General features: G+C 31.1%; 2 protein-coding genes across 2 annotated transcripts in view; one reads left to right on the forward strand and one right to left on the reverse strand.

Annotated features, from left to right (window-relative positions):
- LOC145333457 (uncharacterized) overlaps positions 1 to 15,019 on the forward strand; it is a 202,496-nt gene that overhangs the window by 64,586 nt on the left and 122,891 nt on the right. The gene's annotated exons all lie outside the window — the stretch shown is intronic.
- Positions 1 to 15,019, reverse strand: part of LOC145333455 (uncharacterized) — a 70,063-nt gene that overhangs the window by 48,973 nt on the left and 6,071 nt on the right. The window contains exons 2-5 of the mRNA XM_080178605.1: positions 13,128 to 13,260; positions 12,619 to 12,706; positions 5,490 to 5,532; positions 1,588 to 1,644 (exon numbers count right to left, since the gene is read on the reverse strand). Of these exons, the coding sequence (XP_080034731.1) occupies positions 1,588 to 1,644; positions 5,490 to 5,532; positions 12,619 to 12,706; positions 13,128 to 13,258 (319 nt within the window). The 5' untranslated portion in view covers positions 13,259 to 13,260. The remainder of the gene's footprint in view (positions 1 to 1,587; positions 1,645 to 5,489; positions 5,533 to 12,618; positions 12,707 to 13,127; positions 13,261 to 15,019) is intronic.

Here is a 15,019-nt window from a genome sequence, read left to right on the forward strand (position 1 = left end):
AAATGCCTAATGTGACAAAACACCTAATTTTAAAAATGCCTAATTTTATAAACACCTAACTATAAATACCTAAGTTTAAAAATACCTAATTTTAAAATACCTAATTTAAAAAAACCTAATTTTAAGCATATCTTAAAACTGTTGTTGAATATATTAAACCAGCGGCTACGCCCCCTAGTAGTGCGGAGGGGAATTTAATTGGGGGGAGGGGGGTTACGACCCCCTCCAAAATTTCAAAATATAGTTTGAAATAAAAAACTGGACAGACGTACGAACGGACCCATAGACATCTCATTTAAAATTTACTCCTACCCTGGGGGTGCCCAAGTCATCCCAAACCATTTAGAAGGGGGTATTTACCCCCCCCCCCCCAAACAATTTTGGGGGGGTAAATACGCCCCCCAAAATAAAAAATCTCTGACAAAACAAATTTTTGCGCACTTCATAATACTAAATATATAACAAAATTTATCCCCCAAAAACGAATTACCACCCTCTTTAGTAATTTTACCACCCCCCAAAAAAAAGGCTTGAACGGACCAACCCTAATTATAGAAAAGCTTCGCTTTTAAAAATAAAATTTTATGATTAGTTTGTGGCACCTCACATGAGAAATAATTTAATTAGTAAAATCAAAGGTTGAAGGACAAAGAAAATTAATTTAGATTTTTATCGGTTTCTTCCCTAACCTAAGTAGCCGTAGCGTCGCTTTCTTGGGGGGTGATAGTTGACCATCCCCCATTTTAGTTCTAGGTTTATAAAGAAAGATTGAAGAAATATAAAAAAAGAGGGGGGAGGGGGGGGGGGGAGATTTTTTCAAAGGGCGATTTCTCATTGGAAGGTGTTGGTAACCTCCCCTAAAGTGTTATAAACCCTCCCACGACCTACAGGAAGCTTCATTGTAATGATGAACCATATTGGTTCAATGACTAGCGAGATCCTTAAGCAAGAACAATCAGCCAATTGGATTAATGTTATTAAAATTTTACAAAATTATAAAATAGATATTTTAGAATTATGCATTGTTAAATTAGGCGTTTAGATAGTTTAGAATTAGGTATTTTTAAATTAGGCGTTTTTAAAATTAGACATTTTTAAAATTAGGTATTTTTAGTTAGGCATTTTTAGTTAGGCGTTTTTAAATTAGGCATTTATGAATTAGGCATTTATAAATTAGGTGTTTTTAACGTAGGTGTTTTTAACATTAGGTATTTTTAAACTTAGGTGTTTTTAGTTAGGCATTTTTAGTTAGGCATTTTTAAATTAGGTGTTTTGTCCCCACTCCCTTTCAACATGTTTAGCGTAAAATACAGAAACTAGCGGCTGTACCTCTTGCATCTAGATCTATATTCGATTGGATATGGAAATGCCAAAAAATAGCGAATACCATACTTTAAAAAATGAAATAGCCGGAATCCATCCCGGGACCTTTAAAAAGCTGTAAAGGAGGACCATATCGGTTCAGCAGTTAACAAGATCCTTCGCTACAGACAAAACAGCTTACTTTAAAAAATAGGAATCACATGTTACTATAATTTTTTATTACCGTATATGGAGACAATCAGTGTAGCAATGCATATAATTTACCTGAGCTGTGTAAGAGAACATTTTCACCAGTTATAAACAAACTCTGATTCTCCTTATCTAAAACAAAATTAGATATTATTCAACTCAGAACTCACCAGTAGCCTACAAGCCCCAGCAACCCTGAATCCGACGTTTTTATGCAATATGCTTGTTTGTGACTACCGAGCCTTGGTTCAACTCAAAGAAGTAAATGAAAAAAAAAGAAAAAAGGTTATAGTGTAAGTAATCATAAAGTTTTGTCTAAATATTTATAAGACACTAAGAGTAAAATTTCAAACAATAAAAGAAGGAGGAAGGGTCATTTAATCGTTCTTTGTCATATCCCTTAGCCCCTGAAAAATTATAAGAATTTAATAAAGGGGTGAATTGATAGATTATAAGCTTGTAAATCGTGAATTAAAAAAGTTATTCATATTTCAATGATTTCGAGCCTTTTACGTAAAGGTACACTTTTTTATTAATGTAGCTGACTTTTTGTAACTACTAACTATTAAAACTCTATACATTCCCTCCATGAATAGATAAATATCAAACATGCGTTACATATAGACAGACATAATTGCATCCTGGGTGAGAAAAAATAATTACATCAATAGTGGGGTGTAACAAAGCTTTATAAAAAAAATCGTTCCTTGTTAAAACATTGAAACGGAAATAAACGTGATAATTATTAACAGTTAAGACAAATAATAGTTACATAAATGAATTCCTAATCCTACACACACCATGCAATATACATATGACATCTATATATCTATAAATGATATGAATTTTAGTTTAACTGAATATTAGAAATATGTTATGTCAAGGATACAGAATAATTTAGCACCTAAACACAGTGGTCCTGAAGATTTAGATATTATGGTTCATTTTAGGATAAAATGAAAATTTCTATGTCGGTAACAATATAAGATAGTGGAAGAAAAAAAAAACTTTTTCTTTTGCAAAAATGTTTAGAATCACTGGTTATCTGCATATTTAAAAAAATAAAATGAATAAAAATTTTCGAAAAGTTATTTATAAAATGATATGCTTCGGACAATCTTTCTATTTATTTATACGTATATACAAAGGAAGTCTATTTGTCTTTAGCTAAGGGTCTAGATAAAATTATAACTGATATGTTTCTCCTTTACAAAAAAGGGGTATAGTCCCTTTCTTGGCAACACCTCTCAAGAGCGTATCGTCGTATTTTTACAGTAGCTTTTTTCCCTGTTTCTAGCCCCTGGTTCTAACCCTGGGTGGCAATCACCTAACCCAACTTAACCTAACATAACCTATCCAAAGCTACTGTGAAAATACTAAAGGGACTATACCCCAAAAAGATTCTGATAATTCTACAAATGATTTTTAAATATTTTAAAGGTACCTCCAACCTCACAAGAATTATATCCCTTAAAAAAATACCCTAAAAATATTTTAGTTTTAAAGTGAAGGGTCGAATTCTCCCCTTTTGGAATTGCTTTAGGGGCCTCCAGGGGCTCAGCCGCTAGTTGCATAAATAAGTTGAGAAAGAAAAACATGCACCTGATGAGAAGAACCTCGCGCATATAACAAGAATGTTTAACCAAATATGGAAATGCTTGTTACTTCATAACCCAACATATTTATTAGTTGGGAATTTAAGTAGAAAGAGGCTTGTTATTTCATAACCCAACAAATTTACGATGAAGACCAAAATACATAACTTTTGTGTCACTTTTGATTCCTGTGACGTCATATAATGAGGAAGATGAGAGAAGTGGGAAAGAAAACACCTAAAAAAGAGATGGAGAATATGACGTCAAAAGTGGTGCAACAGTTATGTATTTTGGCCTTCGTCAAATTTACTAGTTGAGAGTTTGAGTAGAAAGAGACTTGTTACTACATAAACAAACTAATCTAGTGAGGAATTTGAGTAGAAAGGGGCTTGTTACATCATAACCCAACAAATTTATTAATTGGGAATTTGAGTCGATAGAGGGTTGTTATTTCATAACCCAACAAATTTATTAGTTGGGAATTTGAGTAGAAAGGGGTTTGTTACTCCATAATTTAACTAATCTAGTAAGGAATTTGAAGAGAGAGGATATTTTATTAATGAACTAGCTTAACTGTTAGTAAAGAGATTGGCTATAAAGATGATTGATAATTCTGTTATTGAATCAAGATCTGAATTTCTATTAAGCAACAAAACAAAATGAATATCTGAATTAGAAAGAATGTTGAATGTTCCCATAAGAAGACACAACTTCTGTTATTATTAGAATTATTTTAATCTTGATGTAATATATCCACAGTTCTCATATCATTCTTGGTTACAGGTAACGGACATTGGACGGTAAATTAATCTTCCTCCCAATTCTTAAATGTCTACCCTTATTAGCCAAAAGTTATTGGGGGAGGGGGTGGAATGTATGTAAATTAATTATGCAAAATTGTCCTTTCCTTCTCTGATATTCTTATGGATATTCTAGTAACTCGAATCATCATGCAAAATTTGAAACTTTACGATTTCAACGTTAATGATAGATAATACTTACGTTGCGGTTGGACAGACCCTAAATGTAAATTGGCTTACCTTAAAATATAAAAGAAAAATTAATGTTTTCAAACTCAAATTGTAAATTTTCTCAACTTTTGAACTTTGTTACATGTCTTAAAATTTAATCTAATTTTAGTCTTTCTCATATTCTCGCACTGTTATTAAAAATGGGTTTTGATATCAAGAAGAAGTTACTGAAAAAATTTTCATCTTATAGTGTAACTTTTCAGATTTTGTTTTAGTACCATATTTGATGATTAATTGAGATTAATTTCTTTTCCAATTTCCTCTCTCTCCCTTAACCATTCTGAATTACATTTCTCTCGGTACACCAAAATTTAAGAATATCTAGATGTCTTATCCTAAATATGAAAAACATTTTGAGATTTCAGTACTTGGTATCATACACAAGATTAAACATAATTATGGAGTAAAAAGTCATGAAATCCCTTGTTTGGTTCACAAGTTATTTAGTTGCGAAGTTCTTATACACATTTATTTTGATAATAATCACTTGACGTCAATTCGTATTCAATCCGATTTTTAAATATTTTTGCAATTTAAAATTTAGCTGTTTATCCGTCACAAATGGTAATGCTAACTAACAGGAGACATCATAAAGGGAAAAATCTAAATTTCAAAACAAAAATAAATCAATGCAGGGATCTAAAGGGATAAGAGACAATGAACGATAAATTGATGTACATTCCCAATAATGATACACAAAATTATCCCTGCTGTAGATTACAATTAGATGTTGAAACGTTTGGACACTTTATTAGAAGTCCCCAAAATTGTTAAGCCAACGAATAAAAAAAACTCTATTCTAAAACTTTGGGAACTAGTGTAAAAAACAGCTGTCCTTTCTCTCTAAAGCAATGGATCCAGGGGCGTCCAAGCTTTTTATTTTGGGGGGGGGGGGGGGTTAAACGCCGCAAATTTTTTTTACCCCCCCCAAAATTTTTACCCCGGGGGTAAAATTTGCTTAGGGGGGGTATTTACCCCCCCTAAAATCTGTTGACAGGGGTAAATTTAGTTTACTCCCCCCAAAATTTACCCCCGGGGTAAAATTTTTTGGGGGGGTAATTTAAATTTTATTAAATATATAGTATTAAAAATGCGCGCGAAGCAAGCAAATTTTTTTTTATTAGAGATTTTTTATTTTGGGGGGGGGGTATTTACCCCCCCCAAATTGTTTGGGGGGGTAAATACCCCCTCCTAAATGGTTGGGGGTGCCGTTGGCACCCCCAACGTAGGGGTAAATTTTAAATGGGGGGGGGGGGTAATCGCCCCATTGGACGTCTATGAATGGATCTCCGCAAATGGGGGAAATTATGAATTTTAAGGTAATCGTACTATCAAAATAGAATTTGTTTACCTGAACTTCTGGAGTTATTTCTTAAAAGATTGTCCTGTAACCTCTGTAGAATAAAATGCAAATAAGAGAACTAATCAAGTGATTTAGTTTTCAAACCCAAGCTGTTTGAGGTTTAAAAATACTTAGTATTATTCTGCACTGATCACCTTTAAACTATTCTGCTGGCTATTCAAATTCAACAACATAATTCAAAGTAGTTCCAAATTGAAATACCATGTTATGGTATAAGATGGTTTCTACTAGTAATGTTAGAGGTCAAATACGAGAAAAAAGGAAATTGATTTTATGTCAGCTATAAGTACTTTTATAGATTCCATACATTCGACATTGAAAATAAAAATTGTATGTCAACATGCCACTTCTATATCTAGCAGGATGTACTAAAAAAAACTAAAGAGTTAATCAAATAGAAAACTTACCAAATCATTTTCTCAACCATAACTCAAGGCAAATGTTAAATTAAAGAATAAAAACAAGAAATAAAACTTCAAAACTAGCGAAAATTTTAAGAAATAAATTTCTTTGATCCAACATTTTATATACAATGCGTTGAGCAGCAGAAAACATTAATTTGAATAACGAAAACATTTAACATACAAAAACACGACGGACAAAGTAAATAAAAAGTTTGTGCGACACTAATAAAATTATTTCTCAACAGATTATAAGATTAACTGGACCAATTGTAAAGATTAATGTCCTAAAAAGTTGTCAGTTGCACCTAACCAGAGCGAAGAAATAGGGGAACAAAATTATATAAATCACTAAAAAATAAAGCTCCTCTGTAATTTGATTAAATTATATAAATTTCTAATTTCTAAAATCTAGTAATGACTTACAATCTCAATAATTTGTGTGGACTATTTGACACGTACAGAAAGAGGCCTTAAAATAGCCTCACTAAGCTATAAAAATTGGAAAGAATTTTAATGAATATAATAGATTTGAAATCTGCATAAAATTTTAAGGAATTTTTATAAAATTCGTTTTTTTTCTATAATTCTTTATCTATAAGCGCAAATACAAATTAAGTTAAATAATTTTGACATCTGTGATTGGTGGAGTGAAAACTATCTGCGCCCTGATTGGAGAAGCTTAAGTGACGTACATCATTCAACCAATTAGAGCGTAGGTAGTTTCCAATCCACCTATCCTATTGGTCAAAATTTATTAACTTAAATTGGATTTGCGCTTTTAAAAAATGAATTATATAAAAAACGAATTTTATAAAAAAAATCCTTAAAATTTTATGCAGATTTCAAATCTATTATATTCATTAAAATTCTCTCCAATTTTTATAGCTTAAGCCTCACCGTCAGCTACGCCGGTCCGTAAGCCACCCAATATGCCTCAGTGTCAAATCAGCCTCCCAACATCCACCTAATGTCCCACTAGTCTAAGCTACCTTGAGCCCACTCAGCCTTAGCAACCCTCAGCAAATCGGCTTTTTAGCAGTAATAGCCGCTGTAATTCTTATTCTTAATTCTCTTCAGTGCTAAAGTAGCGTTGTAACTAACCACTCGGATTCAAGAAAGGTGATCGGCGAGGAGGATAAATCAGCAACCCTTAAGCCAGCCGCAGCTTCGGGGCTGAAGGACCTCTGGCTTGTAATTGAAATTGAAAAGTTGCATCTAAAATTATTGTCCTTGTTATTATATAAATTTAATCTGCGCCTGTGATTTAGTAATTTCTTCATTATATATATATATAAATATATAGATATTATTTCTGGCAATATCCATTATACTGACAGTGGACAACAAACATTTTTTTATGCTTTAGGTCTGGTTATTACCCAGAAGGATAACTGAAATGGAAAATTACGGAATGGGAGGGGGGGGGGGGGGTATGTGGTTCACTCTTCTGTTAAGAGGGATTAAACAGAGATATCTTTATAAAAAATAACACTAGATGATCAGATTACAACATCAGAGATTAATTCTTTCTTTGTACAAAGGATCAGTATCAGATTAAAATTTTCTAGGGTGGATTTATAGTACTGCATTTTTAAACTTTCATTTTTATGCTTTCAGTTTTTGCTTGATTTTATTATTGTAACTTCATATTTTTAGTTTTCATGTTTTCAATAAAAAAGAAAAGAACTTATTGAACAATGTTTCTTCACATGACTTGTTTATTTACAAAAATTACACACAATAGAACCATTGTGATCCAAAATTAACAATTTAAACTAATTTAATTTATTTGCCTCAAACAAAATGTAAAATTTCTCTACTTTGATTTATCTAACCGAGACACGAAGCAATTATTAGATGTTATTTTTCTTAATCTATTACAAGCACTTTTTATCTCACTAAATTATATGTGGGGCCTGATCTAAATTGCCCCTTACTTTTTGAAAGCGTAGCTTATCTGTAATAAAGGTCGTTTAGCGAACCTAGTAAAAGTGTCTGACTTTAATTATAACGTAAAAAAAAATTAACCAATGAGAGGCTAGTTTACCAATGGTAAAATTTATAGTGGCCTCTCATTGGCTAATTTTTTTTAGTCCTAATCAGAGTCAGACACTTTTACTAGGCTCCGTTTAGCTTTTTTCGTGTAAGGGTTAATTTAATTTAAACAGGTTAGAATTGTACTATCGATATCAAACTTTGCACGAAGAACCCGATAACAATTAGGTACGATCAAGGAAGGGTAGCAACTGAATAATTGTTACCAGAAAGTCCATACGTCCACTTAAAACATGCTGATTGTTTACTTCTTTGACAACAAATTTTTGTAAGTTATTTATCTGATTTTTGGAAAACTGATTCCTAATACTAAAAGGTACAATGTTATAAGCGAAGCAATTGCATATAAAATTAAAAAATGTAAGTATGTCCATAAATAGTATCCTGTATTTAAGAAGTTTTGCACCAAATTTACTTGTAATTTTGTTAATATTCTGCTAATTAAGTTGTGACACTCTACAAGTTTTAATGTTCGTTTGTTTTACCATTTTAGTGCTTCGCTTTTATGGATGTTATTATCCTTGTTTTAAAGTGAAGGGACTCTATAACTTACCCTGTCCGTCCATATGTTTGTGTGCGGATTTTGATGGCATTGAATATAGAAAATGTGTTGGTTCATCTGTTAAATTTTTTTATCAAAAGTATGATGTGGATTTCTTCATCCCTGTTTTATTTTAGATTCTTTTAAAATAATCCAATTACGAAAGTTTTAAAGTTTTACAGCCCTACAAATATTTTTGATCCTATCTTTAGTGGTTTTTTTAACAAAGTTTATTTAGTCAATCAGTGGCAGTTTTAAAGGTCTTTTTAATTTAAAGATCGTAGACCCTATTATATCAAGTTGATTTTTTTATATTTTATAAAAAAATTAAATATTAATATTTTAAATTCAAAAAAAATAATTACTTTTTTGTAAAAATACCAAATTAAATAGATTATAACCCCTCATGCAAGCAAAGAAATTGTAGCGGTAAAAATGATAAATCTGATGCTATAGGACCCAAAAGTTTTCACCTTTAGGGCAACTTTCTTCTAAATAAGCATTTGTCACAACATCTGTGAGCTTTAACGCAACTTTAAATTCATCATATTATTTTGTTTTTAAACATTTTAAACAAATTAGAAAAATTTTACCTCAACCAGAAGTGGACATCAAACAAGAAATTAGTAAAGAGTATTTTGATGCTTAATGTAGGTTAGATAAGGTTAGGCAATGGTCAGGAGGGCCATGCAGGGTTAACGCACCCTTCAAGCAAAATATTTGTCCATAAAGGCTAGGGGCGGAGGTTCGTTGTTCCACTTTTTGGTTTAGTTATTATTATACAATGGAATAGTTCCGTTTGATAACAAAAAAAAACTTACAAAGAAGCATTAACAAAATAATTATTAAAATATACAGATTAAAGAAAAATTTCTATATACATTTAACATAAGATTTTTAAAAAGTTCTAATACTCAAATGAAATTTTAAGAAACAATCCTTCCTTTCAATAAAGGAAACACCGTTATGTCTTGTTAAACAATTTTCCGGTGCTGATATCTCATTCAGTGTGACTGGGTGAGTTTTTTTTTTCTTATTTGTTGACAACCTACAATTTTATTGTTCAAAACTTTCAGAAACTTCTATTATTGTCATTTTTGATGGAAAATATAGATAATAAGTGTCAGTATTTTTTGTTGTTGTTTTGAAATCGAGGTTTATAGGGCATTTTCAGTTTGAGACCATTTTAGTTATGGTTGCTAAAATCGCATAAGATTATACTTTAATAGGTGAATCATAAATGGTATTATCATATAGGTTAACATATCTAAAATAAGTCTACAATATTTACAAGTTCTAAAAATGTAAGTATATCCTTAAACAGTATCCTGTATTTACGCACACTTTCAAAATTGGATTTAAACTTTTACTAGAATCATCATGCCAAGCTTTAAATTGATAGGACAATTCTAACATGCCAAAATTAATGATAAGAGCTATCTGTTACGGACGGAGTTACTATACTTTCTAAATCGTATCTAAAACTACCTCTTGAATAATCATGCTAAGTTTGCATCGATATGAATATTATAACATTTCTAAATTAAGAGAGGGAGCTAACCAATCCTAATATTAGAAAATCTTCGATTCTAAAATTAATATGAAGGAGAGATGATTAATTTGAAGAAAATTATATTATTCTCTTTCTTAATGGGATACAAATTTAGGCTATAAATTTGTCTTCATAATAATGTTTTATGTTTAGAGACTTCATATCTTCATATTAAAAATCCCTGTCTATAAAAAAAAGGTAAGATATAATTTCATATGTAGACTCCATAAGATATTTGTAACGGTTTTACATTTTTATCTAAAATTATGACCAACAAAAACAATAAAATTTCCTTTGAAAACTCACAAGGTTTAGTCTTTGAGCCAAGATTCTTATAAACGAAACTTTTCACACCAAGGATGTGACTGTCCGTTCAATAAAGTAGGTGTGTTAAAATCGTTATAATACTAAAAATTGCAGGTGAATTTTAAAAGAAACATAAAAAAGCGAAGCATTTTTATAATAATTACCAGAAAGTTGGTTCGCTCATATAAAACTTATTGATTTTTAGCCATTTTGCAAATAATTATTGTATTTTTTGGAAATTATGATTCTTTTCACGAACAGGCATGATCGTTTTAGCTTACAATATGATTGGGTTTGTCAATATAAAGTTATTGGTCATTTAAGCAACAGATAGATTCTAAATATTATTATGTTTCAATATTAAATTTCAGTTTGGTCACTTCTGTTTATCCAATTGTCTGATATGTAGAGCTTCGCTTTCATACTTTTCATCATTCTCGTATAATTTAATATTTTGCCTTGAGGTATGTGAGATTTATGGAATAGAAAATTTGATCTGATTATGATATATAATATATATAAGTATTGTTTAACAAAGAATGAAACCGCCCGGCCACGCAACTTAGAAGTTTACTTATAATTCACAAGCAAATTATTATTTAATATTTTCAAAACTTTCTAATGCTGATTAATTACGTATTGTAAAAAAGTAAAATATTTTTAAAAGTGTATCTTTCCAAATCTAGTGTATGTGTGTAAGACAAATCATAACGTAAAGCTCTTATCGTTAAATTAGGCATGTTAGATTTCCTATTGATTTCAAACTTGACATAATGATTCCTGTAACAATTAGGTACAATTTGGAAAGCTTATAACCAATAATAAAAATTTACCCTGACCTACCCAATTGCCAGAAGGATTTATTCAGCAGATTAAATTTTTCTGTTGGTAAATATGGGCCTTGGGATGTATTTATAAGAGATTCATTCTAATTTTTATAATTATTTAATAATTTCCCCCCAAGTTATAACTATCATTTTTTTTACACACGTCTGCAAAAATGTTGGTGCAGCAAGAGGATAGTAGGAAAGTGATTTCAAATTATTCCTTAACTAAACTTTACGGTCAGTTAATATACTTTTACAGACTGACACACGGACATAACGTAAGGAAAAAGCATCTGCGCTACAACAAAAAAAACTATAATATACTTTTCTCGTATTCATTCGAATCCGGTGGATAGGAACCGGTTCTAATCCATACGAAAAAACTATGTCTAGCATCGTATTATAAACTGCTTTCTACGAATATAAAAAATGTACAATTATAAGATTAAAACCAGTTTTTTTAGCCAGTGCCTTAGGCACCTCTAGGCTTAAAAAAATGGTTTTAATCTTATAATTGTACAATTACATTCTATATCCGCGGAAAGCGGTTTATAATACGATGAAAGAAATAACTATGATACATTTTTAGATTGATGAATTAGTTCATGGACATTAATTGTCTTTTGTTAATTCAAAACATTTTGTCTAAGAATTAAGAAGAAAGTTTATAAATACAATTGAGTCATGTGGTCATAATAAAAGAAAATTTAAGAGAGCATTTCTTATTTAATATAATCCTTTTAGATAAGTTAAGAACTCAACTAACCCATTTAAAATAGATAGAAGTATTTTACTCCATTATACTTAGGCATTTGTGCAAAGTACTTCAGAAAATAAGTAAAGCACAAGTTCAATAAAAAGAAAAGTGTTAAAAGTTATTCTCGTATTCATTCGAATCCGGTGGATAGAAACCGGTTCTCATCCATACGAAAAAACTATGTCTAGCATCGTATTATATCCAGCTTTCTATGAATATAGAAATGTACAATCATAAGATTAAAACCAGTTTTTTTAGCGATGCGAGAAATAACTATTCTTATATAAAAGTGTGTAGCGAAGGATCTCGCTAACTGAACGCCGAAATGGTTATTCTTTAAAGTAAAGCTTCTCTTAGGTGCAGGGTTTATCACTATTTGAAGAAAGGTGCCATCACCGGCCCTCCAAATCGCTTCCAGAACCCCCCAAAATTAAAACGCTTCTTTTAATAATTCAGATAAAATGGAAAGATTAACTCCCCCCGCTTCACTCAAATGCAACTAGAGGCCTCTAGGGGAGTATCCGCAAGTGAAGCATATCTATAATCAGGTTCTACAAATATAAATCAATATATTCTGCGTATTCAGATAGGAATAAGAATGATTTCAAAGATATACAAGAGTAGCTGCTACATAATTGTATCACACATGTAAGTACTGTATTATTGCATTTTTTCCTGTGCAAGCTGAGAAAGTACTGCCCAAGCCTCAGTTTCAGTGAGAAGGTTTACTGAAACGACATCTGTTAGACAAACATAGGGCACACTACATAATCATACAATATTTATTTTAAGTATTCCTGAACAAAAGATTAATAGGTTAAAATCCAATGTCTGTCTGTCTGTGTGTACCAAAGGACCTTGCTGACCACATAACCGATATGGTTTTCATTAACAGGAAGCTCCTTCTAGGTACTGGGAAGGTTTTTAATATATTTTTATAATCACCCTACCAAGAATAAATGACCACCCTCCAAAAATTTCTTTTCAAAAACTAAAATTCAAAAAGCTGACGACGTGGAAGAAATTGTGTTATTTGAAAGTCTGCTCTAAACTTTAGACGGAATCATTAAGAGTATTTTTGAATACCTATCACTAGAATTAATGATTCAATCTGTTAACAAAACCTTAAAACTGCCATCTGTTTTTATCAATAATGGAGGAAGAAAGTTTAAAATAAATGTTTCCTTGAAGTTGATTTAACAGTTGAATAAGGTTGATGTTGTGTGATGTTAGTTGATTGTGATTGTATAGTTGTGTAACTGCTGGCTAGATTTCCTGCTAAGGGCTTCTGCAGCCCGGTGTAATTTGCCACCATACCTGAAAAATAAATGTACGTGGATAACTCAATAATTTATTGTTCGTTCGAAAACCTGAGAATTGAATTTGGTTATTGTCAAGAGGCAAAAATATTGTTCTATAACAGTTAGGGAGTTGAATCCATTTTTATAGAAGCAGAAATATAATCTATGATTATGGTTTGGACCCTCTAAAACTGTAATCTACCCTTCCACTTTCCCCTCTCTTGGTGAAGATATCTTCAACGCCGATACGATTTTTGAAATATAAGATTCCACTTTTGTCTCTCTTGTTGAAGATATCTTCACCAAGAGAGGCAAAAGTGGAATCTTAAATTTCAAAAATCGTATCGGCGTTGAAGATATCTTCACCAAGAGAGGGAAAAGTGGAATCTTACATTTCAAAAATCGTATCGCCGTTGAAGATATCTTCACCAAGAGAAGGGAAAGTAGAATCTTACATTTCAAAAATCGTATCGGCGTTGAAGATATCTTCACCAAGAGAGGGGAAAGTGGAAAGGTAGATTACAGTTTTAGAGGGTCCAAACCATAATCATAGATTATATTTCTGCTTCTATAAAAATGGATTCAACTCCCTAACTGTATAACAAAATATGTTATTTTAATAACAAAATAGTCACTATTAATTAATGTTGATATATAAAGCTTAACAGGAATTGTAGTGTTAAAATAAGAAAAGAAAATTAATGTTAGAATAAACTTTCTTTTTTTATCTTTTATCTAAAGAAAATCTCTGCCTAATTAATTTTGATGCTTTGGGTTATAATAAAACCATCAAGTGCAAGCTTTTATATCTTTAATTAATTATTAGGGCTCAATAGTAGCTGAGCTTTCATAGAGATAAAAGAAAGCGTCCTTTTAATAATACGTTAAAAAGTATTTAAAATTATCATACATTGTAAAAAAAAATATTTGGCAAGTTTAGTAAAATCGGCATATTCCCCCTACCCTTCGATAAATTAAATACGTGAGGAGGTAGTCTTTTATATTTCTTTAGGTCAGGTTAGGCTATATTGAATACTAGGTACCCCATGAGGGTTAGGCTTATGAAAAAGCTTACACCCCCCACCACCCTCTAATTTTTGATAGAAATTGAAGAGAAGGGTGTCTAAGGGGAATTCAGTGAAGTGATGTGGTAGCAAAGAAAAGTGAATTATTTGCACATATAAAAATAAAAATCTGATAATGCTGACAGACAAACTTACAAAATACCTATGGAGTATCTTTACAGCTGAAATAAAACTGTAAATTGTACAGCTGCTACGCTGTTGATAAAACCATTAAATCAATTCAAAACAAACAGAAAATCATTGATCTCTCACAATTATAGTTGAACAAAATTTTGATTCAGGACCAATTAGACTTCATTTATCAAATCTCTATGTGCCAGAGTCGAAGGGAAAAATATGAAATTAAAGAAGAGAAGGGTAGAAACACTTTTATTGCCAATGGACTACCTAAAACTTTTTATTATCCTTACACTTAAAATTATTAATATAAAAAGAAAATTAGATTCAATTGCTGCTCGGCAGAACAGTATAGTATCATACAATTGAAATAGAAAATTTGGGAAACCATTGTCAATAATTTTAAATAGGTAATATCAGTTTTATAGCCTAAAGTTATGAAGTCAATCTACGTAGTCGTCATTAATGATTGCTTTTATCTTCAGAGTGTACATAGCTATAGCTGTGCAAAGTATTCAAAACCTTAATTAACCTAACCTAAAATATAAAAGCAATTTGTGGAGGTTGAAAGAT

Source organism: Acartia tonsa, chromosome 12 (assembly GCF_053477335.1).
Source record: "Acartia tonsa isolate MP-2025a chromosome 12, ASM5347733v1, whole genome shotgun sequence".
Lineage (NCBI taxonomy): Eukaryota > Metazoa > Arthropoda > Copepoda > Calanoida > Acartiidae > Acartia > Acartia tonsa.